Below are 25,828 nucleotides of genomic sequence, written 5' to 3' on the forward strand. Positions count from 1 at the left end.
TCGTGCACTCAACTTCCACACCATGTCTATTATAGACACCTATTTTCAGTTATTACAATTTTCTTTTCTCTCGCGTTCAAACTATTAGGACGGACTCTGAAAACGACGTCGTGTTCGTTTCTTACGTAGTCAATGGACGAGAAGACACCACAAACGCCGACGCCGTGTAAGACTCCCTCAACAGGGAGGAAGAAACCCCTGAGCGAGCAGAAGAGGAGTCCCTGGTTGCCAGATTGTCAAATTCCCCGAGATCCCCGAGTTATTCGAGCTAATTTGAACACGCAAGAGGGAATTACTACACCAGCTCTCATTATGAAACCATATACTGTTATCGCTGGAACGTATTTTTAGTTAAAATTATGGAACGAAGGAGCTGAAAGAGAGTTTAGAGAGTTGCTTAGTATCTGGCAACCCTGATGAAGACGAAGTAGCAGCTCTGTGTTGTCTGGCATTCATGAGCATGCCAACGAAAAAAACCCCGGACTTGCCCAGCAGCTGAAGGAGCATATGAGGGTTTACAAACAGAGCCTTATATGCACGAATATGTCACGTATCTTGATGGCATTCTGCAAAGGAAGAAACGCGGTTATGAAGAACCATACTGGTTTGATTTTGTGCTTTTTTTGGTGCCGCGTTGAAGTGAAACTACGGGCCTGAGGAAAACTTTCCATCCTACAGCGCGGACACGTTATTATTGAACATGGCTTTGACGTCTGGCTCCGTCATGTTTTTTCTTGACTCAAAAAAAGTCTAACGGGCATAAATTCGAGCGAGGCTCGTTAACCGAGAAGAGCAGAGGGCGGAAAGACAACGCTGTAGCATTAGTTAGGAGCGTAAAAATAAGTTTGTCGGTGTGTTTGGGTCGGTGTCGTGTAGGCTAACGCGCTTCAGTTTACCTCAGTATTTTTGTCGCGTGCCAGATGTGCGCGAGACCGCGATTAGCCTACATGCTAAACCAACTGTCGTTTTTTTCTCTTTAAACCGTCGTCTGACTTATTATTATTATTATTATTATTATTATTATTATTATTTATACACGTCGGTTTTGTTTATTTTTTTATATTCTTTGTCTTCCAGTCCAGTTTAAGAGAGGGTCTTGAGGATTCTTGTTTTTTTTTTTTTTTTTTAATTTATTTATTTGTTTTTGTTTTTTTAGAAAGCGGGAATATTAACGGCTGATACACGGAGTGTGAGTTCAGGAAAGGACGCGGCTCCTGGGTGGGAAACAAGGCCCCTCTGCCTTCAACCCCAGCAGCTATGGCTAAAACAGTCTCAGCCTTGGATACCAGAGAAACAGGCAGTCAGAAATGCCTCCATGTTCAGCTTGTGCTCGGCTTTTTACTGCGCTGTTCTGTTTAAAACCCCGCCGTCACCACGGAGACGTGATACGTGATCAGGTCGGCTAACGTTTCTTCAATAAACTTAAAGGGAAAAAAAAACATTTATACGATTCTACTTAGATATTCTCTCCAAAATCCGTTTTTCTTCCAGCAATGCAACAAATTACAACCTATTTTACATCCAAACTGAGATAAACGTTAAATATGAGAAAGGACATGAATTTTACGGCGTTTCACACGGAAAGTGGAACGTGAAATTCCGATATACGTTGACCGGAATACACTGACAACCGGATCAAATAAGAAAGGACAGATTAAAAAGGGGTTTTTTTTGACATTTTGATCGTATGGATTTAACACTCGGACGATGTGTTTTGATGCGAAGGCCAGAGTGGATTCACGGCGCTCGAGCTTTGCGGAGGAAAAGTGCACGCGAAGTGTCTCAGCGCCACCGAGCCTGATGGGATCCGAGTGCTGACGTCATCCACGCTTGGATAATGGACTGCTCAAGAGTCTGAGACGGTCCATCTCACACACACACACACACACACACGAGAGAGAGAGAGAACGAGCACGGAAAGACGTCTGCTCTTTGGCTAAATTTGCTCAGATAATTTTGGATCTGTTTTCCTTTTCATCGTCATTAGAGCCCTTTTCCCACCCACCTTCTCTTTCGTTTTTTCTTTTTTTTTTGGATTATGTGACAGCTTTGTCAGCGAGCACTTGTTGTCATGGCATCCCCACAACAGCAGCATCAGCAGCAGCGGTCAGTGAAAAATACAGAGGTTAGTTGTGACAGCGGAGGAGGAGGTGTGAATGTCCACATTAGCAACGCTCACTTGCAGAAGCGGGTTTCCGTGGAACAAGAGCCTTCGAGCTGGGGCGAAAGCATTAGCGAGCAGGGCCCGACAGGAAGTGCCAAGCCCTCCAAATACAGCATCTCATCCAGCTGCAGCTCGGGCGAGTCCGGGATACCCAGGACGGTGATGAGCAGCCTGCGTGGACACCGGATGGTTCCGCAGCTCTTTGAGAGGTCAGCGGCGCAGTGCTGGGACCCCAAGTTTGACTCCGCCACACTAGAGGAGGCTTGCAGGGAGCGGTGCTTCCCACAAACGCAGCGGCGTTTCCGATATGTGCTTTTTTACTTGGCCATAGTCGCACTGCTCTGGGGCTTGTACTTTGGAGTCAACGGTTCCAGATGCGAGGCTGCTAGCTTCTTGCTTCCAACAGCAATCTTTTTCATCCTGTGTCTCCTCCTCCTCCTGTTCACCTTCTCACGGCCCTACATGTGGCTTTATAACCAGGCCTCCCTGCTTCTCATTGTCATCACCATTTGTATCACTCTGGCACCGCAAATGCAGGCTTCTGGTTTCGCTCACTTTGAGTGGCAGAGAGGAGACAATCGGACGCTACTTGAGCATTCTCGGGTAGCTCCATGTATCTCTCCTGTAGGGACATTTTCTCTGTGCATGGAAGTGCTGCTGTTGCTCTACAGCATGCTCCATCTGCGCCTTTATGCCTCAGTGCTACTAGGGCTCCTGTACTCTGTACTTTTTGAGACGCTTGGGTGGCTACACCTGGCCCAGGTGGATAGTCAAGACATGGGAAAGTGGTCTGACGGTGAAGCTCAGAGGTCGAGCAAAGAAGCGTCTTTGCTGTGGTTAGCACCTGGAAAAGTACTTCTTCACCTGTGTGCTCATGCAATTGGCATACATCTATTCATCATGTCAGAGGTGCGTTCACGGAGCACCTTCCTGAAAGTGGGACAGGCTATCATGCATGGGAAGGAGCTGGAGGTGGAGAAGGCACTGAAGGAGCGCATGATCCACTCTGTCATGCCAAGCCGGGTGGCCGATGAGCTGCTGAAGCAGGGTGATGAGGAGAGTGAGAGCTCCGGCAAGCGATACAGTGCCGGGACTTGCTCGGCTTCGGTGTCTGGTGCCGGTGCCTCGTCCTCCAGCCCCAAGAGCAACAAGCGCAAGAAGACTTCAATCCCGCGTGGCCAGATCATCTTCCGGCCCTTCAACATGAAGCGTATGGAGCCTGTTAGTATCCTTTTCGCTGACATTGTAGGCTTCACGAAGATGAGTGCAAACAAATCTGCGCCTGCCCTGGTGGGTCTGCTGAACGATCTGTTTGGTCGTTTTGACCGGCTTTGTGAGCTGACTTGCTGCGAGAAGATCAGCACGCTGGGAGACTGCTATTACTGTGTGGCAGGATGTCCTGAGCCACGCGAGGACCATGCCTACTGCTGTGTGGAGATGGGACTCGGTATGATCCAGGCCATTGAACAATTTTGCCAGGAGACGACAGAGACGGTGGACATGCGTGTAGGGGTGCACACGGGCACTGTTCTCTGTGGCATCCTGGGAATGGAGCGCTTTAAATTTGATGTCTGGTCCAATGATGTTAACCTGGCTAACCTCATGGAGCAGCTCGGTGTGGCTGGAAAGGTTCACCTGTCCGAGGTTACGGCAAGCTTTCTCGACGACCGCTACGAGAGAGAGGATGGCAGAGTGACGGAACGTGCCGGACAGAGCGTCACCGATCAAATGAAAGGTAATGCGTGCTTGTAGATTTATTAAGCTTGTTGAAATGAAGGGGTGTGTTTTTGTTTAATTAAATTTCAGCTTGCTTTGCTTATCAACTATTTAATCAGATATTGTAAACACATACTTTGCAAAAACATTTTTAGTGATTAAACATCTGAGTTTTCTTAACGTGTAGGTCTCGGGTGACAAAAGGTTGGACATTATCTTTCATGTTTGTTAGGGCTTGCCCTTTTTTGTGAATGATCAACAAACCTGGACAGCTTTGGCAGCTCACCTTGCATCCGTGCCCTCTATGTTTGCATAGTTTGTTACGATTAGGCTGAGCATATTTGTACGTGATAGCAGCTGATAAAAAGGGAACCTAGACTCACTTTCACCTGGGAGTTTACATTGCTGAAGCTCGCCCCATCCAGGGTTGGTTTTAAGGCCACGTTGAGCTAAATTTGGCTCTGGCTAAGCTAGGACTACGATGAATAGGTTTAATGATGTGTGTAAACAGCTCTATTGTTAGTTGTGATCGCATCGTGCAGTGTGTCAGTCTGTACTCCCGGTTGGCTTTCTTAGTATCATCAGCTGCTATATAAAGAGCAGAGGACATTTCGGTTTGATTTAAAGTCAAAGAAACTAACTTAAATAGCATGAGAATGCAGATAAACTAGAACTATACCTTTTTTTTTGTTATTGCTTGCTCACTTACCATGAACTAACTTTACAGATCTGTCTTTCTCATGTTACTCAGGTCAGCACAGTGGATTATGCAATAAGAATTTATGGCGGTGATCAACCAGCAGTTTTCACAGCACGATTTTCAAACCTTAACTCCTGTCCTTTGGTTCAATGCATGCTCAGATTACACCAGGGCGACTGGAGCGATTCGTTGAGAATCAGGCAGTGTGTGTTTGTGTGTGGCATGAGGCGATCAGTACTTTGCCCGGCTGTTTCCCCTCAGTGATGACTCACCACTCCATCTCCCAGCACGATGGCTTGAAGCTGTTCCCTCTTAGGGACGAACAGAACTTTGGGACGCCATTTAAGGGGAAATTTTGGACACTGTTCGCACCAGTACTTTATTTTTCCGATAAATTGTTTAGTTATATATTAAACTCCAAATAATATTTATTTGCAATAGAGTGACTTAATGCACTGCAATATTAGTGACGTTCCATTGATTTAAGAAAGTGGCACAGTTTTCACCCTCTATGTTTAAAGTGATGTAAACACAAAGCCCCGGATTTACTAAAGATTTGCATGTGCAAAGCATGTGCAAAACGTAATCACGTGGACATCAGGATTTCTTCCTGTTTTCTTTTAGAAGACATCCTGGAAATGTTTATCTTGCAGATGAATACTCCTTTGTCTATTGTTGTTTTCACTTAATTTGCATTTTACATCAAATATACCTGCAGTGCTCGTAGTTTCTTATTACAGATGCAAATTAGTGCTTGTTATTTCAGATCTCCGTAAATCAGCACTGAAGCGAAGGCTCTACTAGTGTTTATTCCATAAAATTGGGTAATGAATGAATTTGACATCCAAATATGTTAAATTGTAAATGCTGTACTGTATTTAAAGTTGTCCCAATCGTGCATCTTTAAGGTACATTATGTAATCATCAAATGCAATGGTTCATTTAGCACAGATCTGGTTTATTATCAGTTTCCTAATACCTGCATGTTGTGCTTTTAAAGGTGCTGAACTGACCATGTTAAAGGTGTAAAAAGCTGTTTATAGGAATAAACAGTTTTTCTGATGTTCCACAACCACTAAACCCTAATAAAACTTAGGATGTGTTTCAATAAATAACTAAATAAAACACTGCCTTTGCCTTCCACCTGACCCTGAGCTTCAGGAAAATTACATGCATGCTGTTTTTAATTGTCAATCGAAAAAAGACACCACTGTATGGGATAGACAGTAGAATTTGGATGCTTTTTAATGCTGGTTTTGTCAGAACATTTACAGGCTGAAAGGTTGACAACCTCAGTCAGATTCTGACCCAGAGTGTATTTTGTGTTGTGTGTGTGTGTGTGCGGGGGGGAGACACCACTTTCCTACAAATGGCCTTCAGCATGCTGCCAACCCGCTCTATTCACACAACTATCTCACTCTGGAGGGTGTGAACGGTGGACATTATACACACACAGTGTGGCTGCTTGTAACCCAGTTGTGAGGTGGATTATGTCACCGTCTGCCTCTCTGCTGCGAGGCTATTTCTGGCATTTTCCTCGGACACTACTTAAAAAGAATGTGTGGAGGGAACGACAGCTGTGCATGTGTGTGTGGTGTAGTTGATCAGTAGGCCACCTGTAGGAACAGCAATATGTAACTTGCTTAGAACATAAAAGTGAGGTATTCAGATTTCCTTGGCCAGTCGTCTTTACAATATTCAAACAGCTATAGCTACGTTTATGTTTTCTTGTTTGGTTTTCTAAACATTTTGATATAAGCATGCCAAACATTCAAGTGCGTTGGAACATTGTTTTCTCTGCATCACACAGAGCTTGTGAATTACTCGGATTTGCAGTTAGGAACTAATCTCATCAGCGCTTGTTTCCTTCCTGCCTGTTTTGCTGTAACTCGCCTCTGCTGCTGCGTTAATATTCTGTCTGCTCCCAAGTGCGTCTCGCCATCACAGATGAGTACGCACTGAGACTTACTGCATATACACATACAGACAAGCATACACACAGGGCAGTGAACAATCATTTATCAAAAACAGTGTTTTTATGACAAAGCCATGATGAAGCCAGCAGCAGTGGGAACTGCAGTATAAGCGTTCAAAACGATGATTATGAATAAATATGCATGCTGCTTTTGTGTAAAGGGTGGAAATAATTAACTAAATTATTGCAGAAATAATGATGATATAAATGAACAGTAAGGAGGAGTGAAGGAGGTTTGGCCTCTGTATCCGCCATTTCCTCCAAAGGAGGTGTGGTTTCTGTAGATGTCAGTGAATGGGGCGTGGCCTCTCTCAAACATTAAATGTGTTTTTCATCCGTTAGGTCACATGTTTTCTTCGCTAAAACGGAACCCATGTCCAGTATATTTCAATGTTTTTCTTTCACACACACATGCAAACAAAACTGCTGTTATTTATCTGATTATTTGACTCACCCCTGAATGGGTACATAGATATGACAAAACACAGAGAAACTCCTTTTACAGTGTCAGTAAAGTAAGTGGTGGACATCTTGATTTTTTTTCTAAAAATATCATTTTTCTAGTATTTTTATAAAGTATTTTTCTAAAGTAAATATCTGAGTGTGCTTTCTGCAGAAGGATATGCACGCAATTTCTCTCCATCTCAGTTACAGTGCACATAATCACTCCAGGGTGTTTCTGCAGATAAGGAGCTACCCTTCCCTAGACACACACACACACACACAGACACACAAATGACAGACAGCAGCTTCTCAATTCGCAGTCAGCTCACTAATTTGCAATTTGTGTCCTTGCAAAATAGATATGACCCATCCTATTGATGGAAATGATGCCTCAGAAAGTGAAGGACAAGGAATATGATAGTGAAAAAAGTCTTGATTCTTCTTAATCACAGAAATTCCCCTGCAAAAATGGTTATTATTCTCTGATGCATTCTCCTCACTGACTGACTACACAGTACATGTTTGTGTAATTATATTCAGATCAGATAGTACAGTATAAAACCTCATGCTTGTGTGCTTCTAAAATTAGCCTTCATTGTGAATGGTGTGCAGTGTAGCGTGAAAGAGCTCTCCAGAGGTCAGCGCAGTTCCAAAGTGCCATGAGTTTGTGTTTCAAAGTTCATCAGGGTTTGAAATTTTTTCAAATCAATGGAGGTCGCGATGGAGGAAAAAACATTGATTGTTGCAAATTCCACTAAAATGATTACTTTTTTTCTCCACATTTGTAGTATGGTACATAGTCCTCAGTAAACACATGCAGAAAGTTGTGTTGGAAGTATTTTTAATGAATGCACAGTGTTTAAATATATGGAAATTCTTAGACAATTTGTTTCTGTTCTATGAGCTATTCTAGTAATCATGACTGACATGAAGTGCAAGAACTCCTTCACATGCTTGGGAATCCACCTGATGGCAGGTGTGTGTGGAGGGCAGGTGGGGGTGTAAACAGGAGATAGATTTGGGGGACTGGGGATTTTTATTTCTATTTAAGATTTTTATTTAAACCGAGATGTAACAACATACAAGTTAGCGCTATTATCTTTAATCTGGCTCATGATTAGAGAGCACGACACTGCATTGGACTGGTTTGTTTGGTAAAAGAGTGTGTGTGCATGTTTGCACACATCATTCTGCTATTTTAGTCTGTCTTGTCATAACCAATAACTAGCAGAGCCAGGGCAGGGCTAAATTAAGCACCATAAAGGTGTGCGATGTGTTGTGTAAATACCGAAGTCCACTGGTGTGGAACATGACCTCCGATACACCCGTACACACACGTGTGCACTAATAGTTCTCCATAGTTGCCGCCCTCTAGTGCATTGTAATCCACACATACAACCATGTATACTATATCACTTCTTGTACACTGGGTTCAAGAGTCCACCGCTGACTTATGGAATGGTCAGCAGGGTTTAATTTAATTCACCGATTCCAACCTTCTATCGTTTCTTTAGTTACAGCTAACTTTTAAGTTTCTGTGTAGAACAGCTTTATTAACATATGTTGTGTCATTTAAAAAAAAATTATGTAAATGATGTGCTTTTTTCTGCGCAAACAATACACAATTGGCCATCAGGGCATTTTTACGTTACTGAAGAGAAAGCACACACAGAAGACATGATCGTTATTAAGTTATAATAGTAATTCCCTCTGTTTAGTTTCCTCCTTTCTCGAGTATGAGAGCACAGCTCCATTTTTTATTTTCTATCCGTCATATCTGATGCGTTCAAGTTCACCGCGATTAACCTTTCTTTTTTACCTGTTTAGACTTGATTACCTCTAGCTCTGTTGCAAGCAAATTTAATAGCCGGTGTGCTTCGAGATGAATCAGCCGAAGTTCAAGGATGACTTACTTTTACTTGCAGAATCCTGAGGTATGAAGAAGTGACAGCAACGTTAAACACCGTGTTAGTGTTTTGTTACATTCTCCACTGAAGTTCTGCAGGTTTTGGGGCTGTGATCTCAAGGGCTAGAAGTTATCACTAGAAGTTATCTCTGACCGATCGACAGTCATTTTTAAAATAAATTCACACTTCCTACTTGTGAAAACCTTCATAACACACACAGAGGAAAATGACTGTTAAGTGAGAGTAAACGTAGCAGTAAACGTTCATTTTTACACAGCATTTATAACTTGGTACCTTTTACGAGTTATTAATATTTCTGACATTTTTCCGCATTAGTAGGATTGACACAATGGAGGCCTGTATCGCACAGGAATCACCAACTGTGCATAAACACCATTAAACAGGCAATTGTTGATGTAACAAAACAAGTTTAATGGTGTGTATTGGTAGTCTGTGTGTTAGACACAAAACATTTAAGAAAAAAATAACAGTATTATAACTATCTTAATTTATTACATAGCTGAAACATTATTTAAAAAGCGCTAAATTTATTAAAAAGCGTCAGATTAAACATTGTGGAACTGAAAGGCAAAAACGCATGAACAGATCGCATCTTGTCTATTTTGTGCGTGCTTGTGGCCTGTGTTCACAATGATTAATAAAGTTGTTAATGTTATCTGTGAGTGAATGCTCAGGTATTTGGCCTCTTCCTTGTGTGAATCTCTCTTCGACGTCCTTGGACACTGTACAGACTTTGGCCACGTTTCTTTCAACACACACACTCGCACAGTGACCTTCATTCTTATGGCTTACCAGGAGTATTGTCATGCATGTTGATGAAACACAAAAAGCAACAATATGAGGTGGAATTTTCTGATCTCTCTCTCTCCCTCCCTCTCTCTCTCTCTCTCTCTCTCTCTCTCTCTCTCTCTCTCTCTCTCTTTCTGTGTTTGTGTATACATGTAAGTGGGCACACCAAGAAATCCTTTATACTCAGCATTCATATTTGTACTGACACATACACAGGAAATTGGTTTTGATGGTAATATTTCAGGGCTGTTGAATTCTCAAAACTGATCCGAGGTACTGAATTTACAAAACTGATCCTTTTTTCCCCACTTCATCTCACCACCACGTTGTTGATTACTTTTTTAGAGCAGCATGCTAAGTGTTATTTTGTTTGTGGTTTATTATGCGGGTTGCAGCTATGCTTTCCTGTTGCTACCCACATGCAATGTAAAACCACCTGACGAACAGTACATCGTGTTTGTAATTTTCTTTCATTTGTGTAAACGTTCTATGCAGAGGGTTACTTTTCTAACAGTGTTTATTACCCAGGGTTTGTCTTGCTTCTCTCCTGACTGTCCGTTCATGGTTCATTTTAATCCTGAACACAGCACTATCAGATGGTACGAGCAAAATATCAGAGAAGGAATGACGGACAGAGAGCAGCAGAAGGACAGAATGGGAGGACAAACAGTTCAGAAGGAGGGGAGAACTTTCTCTGGCTCATCGTCGTCTCCTTCGGCTCATCACCGTGCCCTAATATGGAGGCGTCAGGAAAATCCAGGGAGGGCTAGCAGCATAGGCGGAAAGGAAGCCGGAGAAGAGAGTGAGAGAGAAAGATTAAATGAAACCAGGGAGGAAGTTCAAAAGGGCAAAAGAAATCATGCATGAGTGCTGAGTGTTTGATTAGCATCTTATCAGATTAGCACCTTATCTGGTTCTTTTCTTTCTTTTTAACCCCACCTCATCCTTTCTCTTTTTTGGATTGTGTCTCTTCGACTCTCTCTCTGTTTCTTACAGCCTTTATCTTTTTCCAGTTGTGCCTTTCTCACTCTCTGTCTTTCTCTCGTGCCCACACACACATGCACACATGAGCACACACACACACACACACACACACACACACACACACACACACACACACTCTTAAACACACTGTCAACCTCATGTGAGGTACATTTTCTCTCTTACTCCCTCTCTCTCTTTCACTGAAGTCTCTGTCCCAGTAGCCCCCAAACCACCCCCTCCCCCTTTTAGTGAGTTGGCAGACTAAATGGAAACACGATGATTAGTTGGGAGAAGAGCAGAACTAAAAGATACAGTAGCCCATTGCTGTTTATACACACATATGTGGTAATCGAGGCATCATGTGCACAAACCATTAATCCTTTCCAGAGAAGTGAAAAGCTGCAACATGCTAACCACAAGACAAAGCTACTACAGGTCAAGGGGTCATGTGACAGGAAATGGTGCTTGCTCAGTCAAGAGGGGCTAGATGTATATGTTTAAGCAGTAGTCAAATTCTTTGACAGCCAATGGAGGCCTGATTTGCTACTTTTTAGGGTTCCTGGGGAATTCATGGGAAAGAAGCTGTGTGTGAGTGATGCTCAGCTACGGATAAGTATGGTGTAACGAGCAGATTGACACACACATGCCAGTCACTCAACGTGATTGAGGAAATCACACACACACATAGCCGTCCAGCGGGTGTGTAGGACACAAATATATCCCTCTTTGGGTGTGTTCACCTTGTTATGGTGTTCATAAAGACAATCTCACCATGGATGGGGGTGTGGTATGTGTATGTAAAATGTTTGCCAGGTTCGTTTGGATGTCTTTGTGATGACAAAGGTAGGAACATTAGGATGAGTAAATAGCTTTGTATCTCAGAATAGATGAAATTCATGAGTCATATGACCACGGTTTGCTCATTGACTAAACAACAAATGAAAAAAAAATGTACAAAACGCAACAATATATTAAGCTATGTTAAAAGATGTTGTCTGTGCGTGTTTGCATGCAGGCTTAAAGACATATCTAATCTCTGGGAAGAAGATGGGTTCACAATGCGGCTGTTCTCAGAACAGTCTGGGACGAGACTACACTGAAACACCAAGACCCTCCCCCCACACACATACTTCTGAACTCTCACACACTGCTATGGCTGACCACACTAAGGTAGGTCTTAATCGGATACATGCAAAATCGCACACACCCGTGTCTACTCTGATCCACACCCACACACATCTCCATGTCACATGTATGAATAGCCATTTACAGGCCTCTAATTCTCTATTTCTCTTATGATCTCTCCATTTAGACTCCCTTCGTGTCATGTACTGTAGTAGTGGAGAGCCCTGGGAATTTACTGGCTGATGAGACAACTCAAAATGGCTGCCAGGATGAATACAAAGCCAACAGCAGCAAGGTGAACACCTCAACATAAAGCTATAAACTAAACCTCCATCTAACCATTTAGTCATGAAGCCTTCATGTCCCCTCAAGCCCCCAGTCCACACTTTTTTTTTGTTGCCTCAATAGACAGCATTTCCTAGACTGAATTAATTGAATATTCTACTCAGTCCAAACATAATCTGAATTGACAGTCTAGAAAAATCAACTCGAGCACCTGCATAACTGTGAATATGAGAGCATGTGTAAATATTGACTTATCGTTTGATGCGTGTGTTTTTCTGTTGTTCTTTTGATGATGTCACCCGGAATAATCCACACAACAGTGGCTGATGAAAACACACAATGCTGAATTTCCAGTTCTTTTGATGCTCTCGATATTTACAGAATCTTTGAATGAAAGTGTCTATATGGTGCTGCAGCTCACTAACAATCAGATCAAGTGCTTTGATATAAACAGGAAATTAACTTGTGACCTTATTGACAGATTTGCTGGCTGCTGTGCTGTTTTCAAACCAAACACCTGGTGTTCAGTGTATATTAGCGAAGAGCCATGATTTCAGCTCATTTTAGTCCAGTCTGAGATGTTTATTTTATATATATATATATATATATATATATATATATATATATATATATATATTATAATAAAACACACACATTCTGATCACCCAAAGATGCAACAGACAGGTGCATAACTACATGCATTAAATACAATGGCCCAACTAGAGTTTTTTTTTCTCCCAAATGCTTTATGTAATGCGATTTTTCATACTGTTCTGCCATTTACACACACACACACACACATTTACATTGGTTGCTATAGTAACAAAGCTGGTGTGTGGACCCTGAATAGCGTATAGCAGCTGAAATTAATATTACAACAGTGATTGTGACCCGCAACGTTACAGTACTATGACAGCATACACAAAATGACACGAGGCATTTAACCAAAACATTTAATTAATCCTCTGTCCTGTTCAGTTCCCAAAAGCAGTAAACGGACTTCTCAGCCCGCTGTGCGAGGAGGCTGTCCGAGCGAGCCAGGCATCCCTGTGCGAGATGCTCCAGAAGGAGAGGAGTCTTGGGACGGGGTCAACAGGAGGAGCTGGGACCGGAGGGGGTGGAGCCATGGACCACTCTGCTTTAATTCCGCTCCGCAGCAAAGGGTTCAGAGAGAAGAGCGACGTGCACTTTGTGGAAGTCATTAAGGAGGACAGGTGAGAAGAGGGACATATGGGAAGTCAAACTCCATTCAGACATGGAGCGATTTTAGCACTGACATTCACTTTACTGTTAAGTCGGCAGGAGACATTCCTTCTATTGGTTGCCATAGCAAAAATCTTTTATCAGTGGGTGTCACAATTAGCCTTCCACGTTTTGCAACGTCATTTTTCTTTTTGTTAAAAGGAAACATTCTGAAGGGAGAGCAATACAATATCAAAATAAAATTCAGCAGTATATATATATATATATGTGTGTGTGTGTGTGTGTGTGTGTGTGTGTGTGTGTGTGTATATACACACACACACACACACACACACACACACACACACACACACACACACACACACACACACACATATATATATATATATATATATATATATATATATATATATATATATATATATATATATATATATATGCATAATAATATGAGAGAGGGAGTATTACAGTCTCCACACTCTCCAGTCTCCACACCCACTGGAAATCAACGTACAAAGTCATTTCATATTTGCAGAAAGTTCAACTTTCCTCAGCTTTGTCGTGAAGTCTCTCCTTGAAATTTAATGGTCTCTGGTTGTTTTGATGCCGAGATTCGCTGCATGTGGGTTTTTTTTGTGTAACTTGTTTCTTTTCCTTCTTCTCTGCTCTTTCTTCCTCTCTCAGCTTGATGAAGGATTATTTCTTTAAGCCGCCAATCAACAAACTGAGTCTGAACTTCCTAGAGAAATCCTTGGAGTCTGCTTATCGTAAAAACTACCAGCAGGAGGTACACACACACACACACACACAAACACACACAAACACACACACACACACACACACACACACAGAGTTACATTTGCTTTTCTTTGGTGTATGCCTTGTTGTTTGCAATGGTTCATCATTATGCAACAATACACCCTATTGAAATGCACAACAGTTTGTAGTGTATAATTGCTCAGGTGATGCACATTAATACACTAAGATCCAAAACGGTCAGTGGCGGACTTAGAATCCCACCTTCTGTATGGAATAAAAACACTGTGTTTACACACACAACGCATGTTTTCACAACACCTCTTTTTCACACACGAAAACGGTCTGCGAAACAACTGTCAAAAATACGTCATCACGTTCACAGGCATTACTATCCGAGGGAAGATGAATCGATTCCACGAAGTGCGCATGCGCTCCGCCCTCTTCTAAACCACTGGCGCCGAAATGGCGGATCAGCAGCCAAGCGCTCACTCATCATCTCAGGTAAGTTGGTTTTTCCTTCCAAATTCGGACATGTTTAAGGGTTAGTTATCACTAATAACAGAGAGGAGTAATATTACAGAGATAGGTTAACTATAGTAAGTTATATACAGCTAAAAGTTATAATACAGCTGTTTAGGAGGTCATCACTGCAGTCTGTAGCGTGATGAGATAGGCCTACATAAAAGACACACACACCTCACTCCTAGCCATTTCCTGCTGCACTGACTGCCCATTTGACTTGGACCTTCTTTCTTGTGCTTACTGTCCACTGATATTGGACTGGTTCCCCATTTTCTGTTGTCCAACACTTAAGGTGTTGGTCAACATCGACACCAGATTCTTGGCTGAGTGCAAGATGTCACCTAATGGAACCTGATAAACAATAGAATTTGACTTTAACACTTAAGCGGTGAACACATATTGCATGACCTGTGTATTCCAGTGCATGTACACAGCTGTTAGTAAGTTAACATTTAAAATTGCTAATTCTTTTATATTCTTTTATATCTCATCGTGCTACAGACTGCAGTGATGACCTCCTAAACAGCTGTATTCTTTAAGCACCTAATGTAACCTTACTCTGAGAGCTAATCTATCTCACTATAGTTAACCTATCTCTGTAATATTATTCCTCTCTGTTATTAGTGATAACTAACCCTTAAACATGTTCGAATTTGGAAGGAAAAACCAACTTACCTGAGACGATGAGCTGTGTTGTAATGTAACGGAGTAAAAATACTTTGTTACTGTACTTAAGTAGAAATGTCACGTATCTGTACTATACTTCGCTATTTAAGTTTATGTCAACTTTCACTTTTACTCCACTACATTTCCTAGATAAAATGTAAACTTTTACTCCGTTATATTTCCACTAAGCATCTTCGTTACTCGTTACTACAAAATAAAATCAGAAGAAATGTGTGACTGCAATAAGGGAGGTTTGGTGAATCACTGCTCCTAGATTGCATTACGCTCCGCACGCTGTACGGAGAAGCACAGGTACGTGCAGCGTGCACGCGTAGTCAGAGCTGGAGGCGTTAATGTATAACGTTAATCGGAAAGCTGCAAATACAGCAACGAAAAGCAGTGAAATTTCACTATTCTTATTACCAGAGTTGTAGCACAAACAAAATATCAATGCAAACAAACCATTCAATACTAAATAAAAATAACATTTATTGATTTGGTCTTTGTGAATATTAGTTTATTAATGACTGCATTCATTGGACACACTGTTTGTAGAGAATACACACATACATGAACTGATTTGAATTAAGACTGGCATCATTACATCATGCATAAAATTTTGGTGTCCACTTTTGCCATTTAATAATACCATAACTTTTGGCTTACTATGTAGTTATATAATATAAAATATTCTTGTTTTAAATTCTCACTGAGGTCTAAAACCAATAAAGATGAAACCCTAGAACCGTCCCTGATCTTATGCCTACCGAAAATCACTGAAATTTTACTTTTTACTTTTACTTCAAATACTTAAGTACATTAAATATCAGAAAATGACTTTTGATACTTAAGTACAGTATACTGTATATCAGATACTTTAAAACTTTTACTTGAGTAATATTCTAAAAGGTGACTTTCACTTCTACCAAAGTCTTTTTCTAGTATGATACTTGTACTTCTACTCAAGTATTGCTTTCTAATACTTCCTACAACACTGACGATGAGTGAGCGCTTGGCTGCTGATCCGCCATTTCGGCGCCAGTGGTTTAAAAGAGGGCGGGGCGCATGCACACTTCATGGAATCGATTCATCTTCCCTCAGATAGTAATGCCTGTGAACGTGATGACGTATTTTTGACAGTTGTTTCGCAGACCGTTTTCGTGTGTGAAAAAGAGGTGTTGTGAAAACATGCGTTTTGTGTGTAATCTGTCATAGTCGTCACATTTTGGAGTTGTATTTGAACAAACACACAAATTCTCGTATCTGTAAACTGTCGTGGCCGTAAATTTTGGGATCCAACTCCGCACAAAATTAAAATTTACACACAAATGCTTTGAATTACGTACGATTATTATTGACAGTGTTTTTATTCCATACTTCTGCAGCACACCGGCACTGTAGGTGTGTCTAAACCCACAGCCTATTTCCTGTATAGGTGACTTAAGGATCAACAGAAATGCTTCCCTACCCATTATTCCAATGTAGATGTGTACCAAACCAGACACTTTACTATACAGGCTATAAACCCATTCATAAATTCCCTTTTGTGACTGTATGCCCTTATGTGGCTGTGTCCTCATGGATTGTGAAGTATTCATTTCCCATAACAATTTCTGTAGACCCATTCACACACACTGTGCTTTATGTGATGTGCAAGTCAACTGGCAGTATGTAGAGTCAGTCTCTCTCTTTCTCAGGTGATAAGCCACACCCCTGTACAGACGTTTGCCAGTCCAGTGTTTAGCTCTCTGCTGGACGTGTTACTGTCATGTGCTGTCTTCTTCGCCCTCACTCTCGCCTGCTTCCTGTACTCGATGGTTACCAGGGAGATGCCTCTTGCCACCACGATTGGCCTGGCGGTGACCGCCGCTGTGCTTGAGCTTGTTTCTCTCATTTTGTCCATTCGGTGAGTCAACAACAGAGCAGCGAGTTAAAATTCACAAAATATACATCAACTCTAAATATTTTCATTGTCTATCAGTTATTGCAAACGACATTCTTTGTATGTAATTTTTACCTTTCTGACAATCTGAGGCTTTTGTTATTTTTCTGCCTAATGCAGATTTTTTTCATTGACGTCTTTGATGAAAGCTACTTTTATCGTATTATCTGAAAAAGCAACGATAAATTCTTAGATTTTTTTTCCAAATCTAGTTTGGTAACTTGCAAATGCTTATGTGCAAGTAGCATGTGCTGTGATTTAAATTGTAAATAAGAGTAGGTGTACCTAACAAGTTTCTAGACCAATATTGAGTATTTTACATGTGAGTCTGAATGAAAGCAACATTAGGAGTCTGACTCCTAACCCTACGGTTGGGGGTTCGAATCTCGGGCCGGCCACGACTGAGGTACGCTTGAGCAAAGCACCGAACCCCCCCAAACTGCTCCCTGGGCACAGCAGCATAAATGGCTGCCCACTGCTCCGACTGCTCCCCGGGCACAGCAGCATAAATGGCTGCCCACTGCTCTGGGTGTGTGCTCACAGAGTGTGTGTGTTCACTGCTTTGTGTATGTGCACTGGATGGGTTAAACGCAGAGAACAAATTCTGAGTATGGGTCACCATACTTAGCCGTATGTCACGTCACTTTCACTTTGGGTTATGTATGCAGCTCTACATGCATTAATGATAGTGGTATACAGCTCTACTTCATGGAAGAGATGCCTCTTGTATTGGGCCTGAAAATATGTATGCAATGCATTCAGTTGTTCTTATTAGTACAGAGGTCATGTCTCCTTTAATCAGACTGACCATAACAGAAGCTTGTAGCCTCTCTGAAAGTTTAAGACTTTAAAAACGGAGCACTGTGCCAAGGGAAATCATTATCAAACACCAGTGCGCCAATGTGATATAGTGTATTTTTCACACCACTAATTAAGCCTCACTTTCATCTCCACAGTATGACCTTTTACCTGGACAATGTTTTAAGCTGTACTCAGTCACTCCTGAAGCTTGTGTCAGGCTGGGTGCCCCGTCATGTGGTCGGTGCTGTACTGGTGTCACTTCCTGCCATCTCAGTTTTCTCACACCTGGCCTGTAGCCTCCACCTGCCCATTCAGGTAAGAGAAAATGAGAGGCAATGAGGTATTAATAATAGTATTTTTTTTAAATTGTAGTTTAATTCATCTTATAGTTAAAGTGTATAATTACTAGTTATTAAACACTGTGGTATTCTTTAAGGAGACCTTTTTATAGTATTTTTGAAAGTTTCCCAGTACTTTCTAACAGTCCGAGATAAACTGTAAGCTTTTTGACACCAAAAAGTCTCAGGAGTGCTCTATTTACACCCTCTTTCTATTTTTCTTTTAAATTTAACACGATTGACTTTAATGTAACACTGACTGATGATCTGAATTTTAAAGCAAATTCTAAGTTCAAAGTTCAGCTGTTTGTGGCACAGACTGATAAACAATAATTTAAAAATAGTTTTTGATGAAAATCATCACAGTACAGTAATGCAAAGTAGTAATTTCTATTGAATGTGATATTTTCTGATGGATAGAAATGAACAGGACTTTGTAGGCTTGCTCTATGAAGGTCTCATACATTAATTGACTATTTACTTTTCTTGTGTCTTTCTCTTGTTGTGGTAGGTAACGATGTTCCTGTGCAGTGCCATCATCATTTCTATTATCCAGTACTGTAATTTCTGCCAGCTGAGTTTCTGGATGCGCTCAGTTCTGGCCACGGCCACTGGAGTGTCTCTGCTAGCTGTACTTTACAGTGCTCTCAACAGGCCAAGGTATGAAACGACACAACTTTTAGTTTTTTTCTGGTCCATGCCAGAGGTAAACTTTAGCTCAGGTTTAAACCAACCCCATGCTTAACAATGGCATTAGATTAGTGATTTCAAGCGGGGTTAAAGTTTACTATGTGCATGTATTCTCAAGGTTGAGCTTAGATGAAATAGCAATATGCTAGTCCTGCATTTACTGATGGTAACTCCTTGTCTTCCAGCACCAGCATTGGCTTTCCAGTTACAGGGTAAGTGTTATACTCTTTCTACAAGATACTAGTGTCTCTGATGTAGTGTACACCAATTTTGGCTCTATTTGGAAGATAGCCTTCAATTATGCATGCTAATTAGCGTCACATACCAAAATATGAACTTGGGCTGATGGTTTTCATTCTTAAAGTAGTATGATTTAGATATTCTGCAATCATATATAAGAATTAAGCAAAACAGCTAGCAATACAGTTTTTGTAACTGTGTTTGGCATTTTGTCAACTAAGTCTGAGTCCCCTTGCTTGTTTTCCAACCACCCATACAGGAACTTGAGTAACAACAGTTTTGACACGACTTGGCCAAGTAAATTGAATCCTACAGCTCTAGACCTCTTGGTTCCAGAGGCGCTCTTGTCGTTCTTCCTCCTGCTTCTCCTTGTGTGGTTCCTCAATCGTGAGTTTGAAGTCAGTTACCGTCTGCACTACCATGGCAACGTTGAGGCTGACAAGCACCGCATAAAGATCCAGAACATGCGCGACCAGGCCGACTGGCTGCTGCGCAACATCATCCCCATCCACGTGGCCGAACAGCTGAAAGTAACACAGAGCTACTCCAAGGACCACGATAACGTTGGCGTGATCTTTGCCAGCATTGTGAATTTCAGTGAGTTCTACGAGGAGAGCTTTGAGGGTGGTAAAGAGTGTTACCGTGTGCTGAACGAGCTCATCGGTGACTTTGATGAGTTGCTGCGTAAACAGGCATTCTCCAGCGTGGAGAAGATCAAGACCATCGGTGCAACCTACATGGCAGCGTCCGGGCTTAATGGTCGGCAGTGCCGCAATCAGATGCACCCACACGCTCACCTACGTGCCCTTTTTGAATTTGCGTTGGAGATGATGCGCGTAGTGGATGACTTCAACAAAAACATGCTCGGCTTCCAGTTCAAGCTGCGCATTGGCTTTAATCATGGAGCTTTGACTGCCGGCGTCATTGGCACCACCAAGCTGCTATACGACATCTGGGGCGATACAGTGAACATTGCCAGCCGAATGGACAGTACTGGTGTTGAGTGCCGAATTCAGGTGAGTGAAGAGAGCCATGTTGTGCTTAGTGCAATGGAGTACAACTTTGATTACCGTGGCACAGTTAATGTCAAAGGGAAGGGGCAGATGAGGACCTATCTTTACCCCAAACTTAACGAGAACGGGTCCAAACAATCCTCAGAGCCCATGAGCAAGGAAGAGAATACCAACAAATTGCCCAACAAGGCACTCACCATTGCACCCAATTCAACACCCACATCATCATCATCTGTGGCCAATCACAGTTGTTCCTCTTCTATCCTTGGTGCCTGTCAAAACAGCTGCGGGGTGTCACAGGGACCTAGTGTAGACCCGTCTAAATTGTCTGAAGAATGGCACAAAGACACTTTCAGAGACCCTTTGCTCACAGGCAAGTCTTCGGAGAGTTCTCCTCCTGCACCAACATTTGGTGGCACACAGCCACCGTCAATAGCACATATTAGCACTCCGCTAGCCAGACGAGATACACCTTTACAAGTTGCGGAAGAGGTGGAGGAAGAAGAAGAGGCAAATGAATGCTCAAGGCTCAGAGTGGGAGAGAGGCTTTAATCTGCCCCTGACGCTGCTGATCTTCACTGTCTATCTGCCTCATTTCTTTGTTTTTTGGGGCATGAGGGTATATATATTTCACCGAGGTTCACCTCCTGAGGTGCCTTAATAATCAACATTAGATGTAAGAGACCAAGCTGTTTGGGCTTCTGCTTAAAGAACTCTATAACATAAAGGTTATAGTGAGGAAGGTTTTTTAGAGGGGGCGATTCTGTGTGGATCACAGTCTGGCACAAAATGAAAGACAAGAAAAAGTTTAGCGGCGGGTTTTTACGTTTCCAAGGTTCTTATTCTTTCAGTGGCGTGCTTTTTTTTGTTTGTTTGTTTGTTTGTTAAAGTGCCTTTGGTAAAGATAAATACGCGCACATGATCAGATGCCGTGAACAAATCGGAGATGATGGAACAATGCTAGCATGCCGTTTTTAAAGACTTTATATGACAACGGACAATTCTGTGGTTTTTCGATTTATTTTCCTAATACAGTTTTGTTAATATATTTCATTTATTTTTTGCTGTACTTGTTTCTTAATTTCAGAATATTGACATGTGAGCTTAAGGATAAAAAAGTGCCAGTGGCCAGAAAATAAGCAAAAGTATTGAATCATAGATCAGGGGAATTTAATTTTATTAGGTTAGATTGTTGCTCTTTCTTTTACAAAAAGTTGTATGGAGTGTAAAATTTCAAACTCTTATTTTTTGTTGCTAGGAGCAAGTCAGCACAGCTGTTGAACCAAGTTTGCAGAATGCACATGAAACAAATTTGAGGTGTTGAGGTTACTGTCTGCTGTCTAACAATAATCATAGAGATCCCAATGGATAGAGTTTGTGGGTTACAGCTCTGTTCATAGGGCCTGTGCTAGTGTTGAGATAATTGCTAGTAAGGGAATATAAGTATCGCACAATGCAACAGTACCTGAAATACAGCCAAACGTTTTCTAAATGGTATGTGCTGATGAAAATTTAAATATTCCTATCACACTTTGCAATAATATTTCCATACTGTTTTTCAGTTCACTACAAAAAAACAGGAGCACCAGTTCCTTTTTTTTTTTAAACGTTAAAAAATCTAATTTTGTCACATATACCGATCAGAGAATATACATTAATTAAGCAGTAAGTATATTAAGTCAAGTAAATCCGGAGTGGTCCAGCTGTTTCACATTGATATGAAGAGATTTCAATTAAAATATTTCAATTACAATTGGTCAAGTTTTCAAAAGATGTTAGGAAAATCACTGGGCCTCATTTGTCTTTTTTTTTGTGTGTGTAAACTTGTTTGTAAATATTTTTCTAGGCCAAACCGAACAAAATGAACGTTGAAAAGGCAAAAAAAAAGGGTGAAAGTATGCATCTTAAATACGGCGGTGCACTGACTACCATAGACTACACATTAACACTCCCCCTCCTTTTATATATATAAATACATGGTGCCATTACTTTTGCCCTAATTGCGTACATTTTTGTTGGGTACAAAATGTTTTCGAACATTGTGTGATCCCGCAAATGATCTACAAATTAATTCGTTTGTTTTCAGTTTTATAAGCGAGGGATGTAATGGTGCGATTTCTTTTTTTAATTTTATTTATTTATTTTTTGCCTACATGAAACCGTATTTTAGCACCTGCATACCTTTTTGTATCTCATTCACACAATGGAGTGCAGACATATTTTTGTTATTACCCTTTCAGTGACTTCTCCACGTTTCGGCGGAGTTTCCCATAGCCTTACACTTTACACTGTGCAGTGCTTTGCAGCAATACAGTAAAAACCTCGAATTCATGACCTTTCAGCCCAACAGCACAAAATATCATTTAAGAGAATACAGTTAAGGAATCATAAGGGATATTTTTTTTAAACAGTGAAGCATTTAGCCCAGTTATTACTGTGAATGATTTGTATTTGTTCTCAGAAGAATTTTCTATCCATTGTTTTTGTTAATCTTTCTGAAGTAGGTCAAAAGTATTCTCTGAAACACTTCAGATGATGACAAAACGCTTTGTCAGATATAGGACGTGTGCTGTACAATATGAATGGGATTGATTTCTTGGATTGTGCCAGTAGCTTTTGGTGTCCGCACTCTCCCGTGGCCTTGGGTGGAACCTTTCTGCTGTATCTGTGTGTTTCCAGTCGTGCCATGTTATTAAACGTTGCTCTCTTTGGTGGAGTTAATTTTTTTTTTTTTTTTGTAGTGCCTTTTGTTTTTCTTTTCCTTTTTTTTCCCCCCTCAGAGTGTGAGAAAGCAATGCTATTCTCTTCAAGTCTCTCTCTTTTTTTTTTCCAAACAGATCTTGCTGTAGTCTTTCGGCCTCCCAAACATCCCCGCGATCTACGAGGGAATTTTAATGGCATTACATTTCAATGATGTAGCAGATTTAAGAGCCGAGGAAGTCATGTATCTGTGCCGATTGTTCGTTCTTTATCACAGCTTCTTACTGGTGAACAAGAATCCTGTCCAAGCTTGAGATGTTGAAAGTCGAAGGACTTGCTCAAGGGCTAATTGTGAGGGTTAGGGTAAGAAGGGTTCTGCTATAAATCCGCTAGTCTGGAAACAGGAACGTACGAATTTGATTGCTGCCGAGAACCCAGTCGCTAACCATGATTTGAAAATTGTGAAAAATGTGACAAATGCACAGGGACACAGAAGATTATTTGTAAATTATTCATTTAAATTACGAATAAAAAACAATGCGTATCTGTGAGGCGAGTTACAATTTAGTTCCCGTTCACACTTGTTAGAGTAGCTGTAAACACGTTCCATCACTTTCTCGTGTGAAAAGAAACGCTTTCATAAATGTCTCCTTACAGAACACCACTTCGCTATACCAGTAATTATATATTTTTACACCTTTGTTAAGTGAAAGCAGTGTCTAAACCTCTAGCAATCTCGCTTCACGTCTCCAATCAGTGGTCCTTATGGAGTTGAGGGTGTTCCTCGGTCCAGCAGCAGATCCATGTTGGGGGAAAAAGTGATGCTTGTTAACTTTAGCTCTCTGGCAGTCCTGGGCTTTGAACCCATAGCCTTTTGGTGACGAGCACTGCATTATGACAGTAAACTCACTATATTTGCTGCTCACTTGATGCAAAAGGTCCTGAGAATTTCCCGTTTTTTTTTTCTTCTTCAGAAAAACAATCCAGTGCCTTTTTTCTTTTTTCCTCTAGCACTTTCTTATAAATGAAACAAATCATCTCCTGTATCACAAGACCTTTTATTTCATGTTTATATTCCAGCTACATGGAAAAGAAAAAAAAACCATCAACACTGTGTAACTCGATATGGAAATAATTCGGGATGGATAAGGGATTGTTTTTTTTTTTTTTTTTTTTGATTTGTTGTATGGTGCACTGCTTTTTGATCACGCCACACTCAAGTCTGAGTCACTGCAGATGTTATGTATCACACCATCAGCAAGGAAATGTATAAAAAAATTAAAAAAGGGGGAAAAAAATGCAAGCTGACAGTATTTAAACTTAATTACTTACTCATGCCTAGCTATGTGTGTTAGATTTTTATTTATATATTTTTTTGAAGTACCAAAATATGATTTTTTTTTTTTTATGTTGAATTGAGATGAGTGAGACACTTTAGAATGTTTGGGGTGCCTTTTTTTTTTTTACTCCAGTTCTCCACTACCCATGAGGACTTGCTACAGATCCAATAGCCTGTTGAGAGTAAAGGGAATAGACTTGAGGTTGTGTCTCAATACTGGTTTTATCACACTGCAGGAATCCACTCTTTTTAGATTTTGAAAAGCAGTCACTCAGAGTACAGGTTATAAACAAACATGCCTACGATTGCAACTTCAAATGCTAGGCTACTTCCTCTGTCTGAGTTCGATGCTAATGTGGAGAGACGACATATGTGTTAAAGAGCTTTATTGTTTTTGGTTCTGTGACTTGACGTCTATTTCTTTTAAAAGATAAGTGAAATTATATAAGAAATTATGTTTTTCTGTCATTTTGAGGCCCAAGGGCTTTTATTCCAGCTCGATTCTTAATGACGAGACGGTCAATTTTACATGCTAACAAAAATATGCTGTCACACTTTATTTGAATGAACACCGTGGCTTTTTCTTATTGGCACACTACGGTCAGCTATGAAAGTTGAGCTTTGTAGAAAACTGCATTACCGTGTGGTAATTATGACATCATAATTGCTTTTTTAACTAGATAAAGACAAATTCAGAAACTGTATTGGAGCACAGCATTCGTATAAAATTGTAATTGTAACTTTTAAGATGAGATAAAGCTAGTATGCTAGCCAGGAAACCAGCTAGCAAACCAAGTTAGAAAATATTTCTATAAACTAACGAGTTCTGCAAGTTTTTTGATGGTTGTTGAAGCCCTGAGGCACAAATTCAACATGAATTTTTTTACTTTGTTTAATCCGGAGAGGAGAGATGTGTAGAAAAGTCGTGCCTTTATGCTGGGAGCTGATTAAATATCTTAAATGATGAATTTATGTGCAAAAAAAATATGAATTTGGTTTTTGTGGGGTACCAAAGGTGAAATAAATGTGCCATCAAATCTACCTTTTTAAATGAGTATTATATATTTGCCATATGGGAGGAGGTTTTTATGTGAACCAAAGAGATCTGAAATTTATTTTGCCTTTTTTTGTGTGTGTGTAGTATGTCACATGCTTGACTATGATTTTATTATTATTTTTCTGTGCACATTATACATTTAATCCCTACATGAGCATAATCTGTATACATTTGCACAATTCACTTTGTATGTACATATCCATATGTATTTTTTTTTATTTCAAGATTGAAAGTATATGTGCATGTGCCAGATTTGGAGAGCAGGAAAAAAAAACAATGAAAAAAAAAGGCTATTGTCACTGGTGTATTGGTGTGTGGTTGTAATTTCTTTGAACGTGTGAGATGATGTTAGCTGTTAGAAAAAATATATATGGAAAAGGGTGTATTTCTTTTTTTTTTTTTTTTTAGCTTGTTTTATTACTTAAAAATTAGCTTGACGTTTTCTCAC

General features: G+C 40.7%; 1 protein-coding gene across 2 annotated transcripts; it reads left to right on the forward strand.

The window, feature by feature from the left end:
- On the forward strand, positions 1 to 25,685 carry adcy9 (adenylate cyclase 9). 2 transcript variants are annotated; one of them, XM_027168517.2, is made up of 11 exons: positions 1 to 1,397; positions 1,492 to 3,899; positions 11,716 to 11,870; positions 12,013 to 12,120; positions 13,089 to 13,324; positions 13,998 to 14,100; positions 16,958 to 17,166; positions 18,159 to 18,318; positions 18,853 to 19,001; positions 19,217 to 19,243; positions 19,531 to 25,685. In XM_027168517.2, exons 2-11 carry the CDS (start codon positions 2,072 to 2,074, stop codon positions 20,834 to 20,836), a joined length of 4,281 nt encoding a protein of 1,426 aa, XP_027024318.2. In that variant the 5' UTR covers positions 1 to 1,397; positions 1,492 to 2,071; the 3' UTR covers positions 20,837 to 25,685. The 2 variants fall into 2 exon arrangements, with proteins under 2 accessions (XP_027024318.2, XP_047668237.1); XM_047812281.1 differs by having other exon boundaries at positions 1 to 3,899.
- Positions 25,686 to 25,828: the final 143 nt, after the last annotated feature.

This window comes from Tachysurus fulvidraco, chromosome 1 (assembly GCF_022655615.1).
Source record: "Tachysurus fulvidraco isolate hzauxx_2018 chromosome 1, HZAU_PFXX_2.0, whole genome shotgun sequence".
In the NCBI taxonomy this organism is placed as follows: domain Eukaryota; kingdom Metazoa; phylum Chordata; class Actinopteri; order Siluriformes; family Bagridae; genus Tachysurus; species Tachysurus fulvidraco.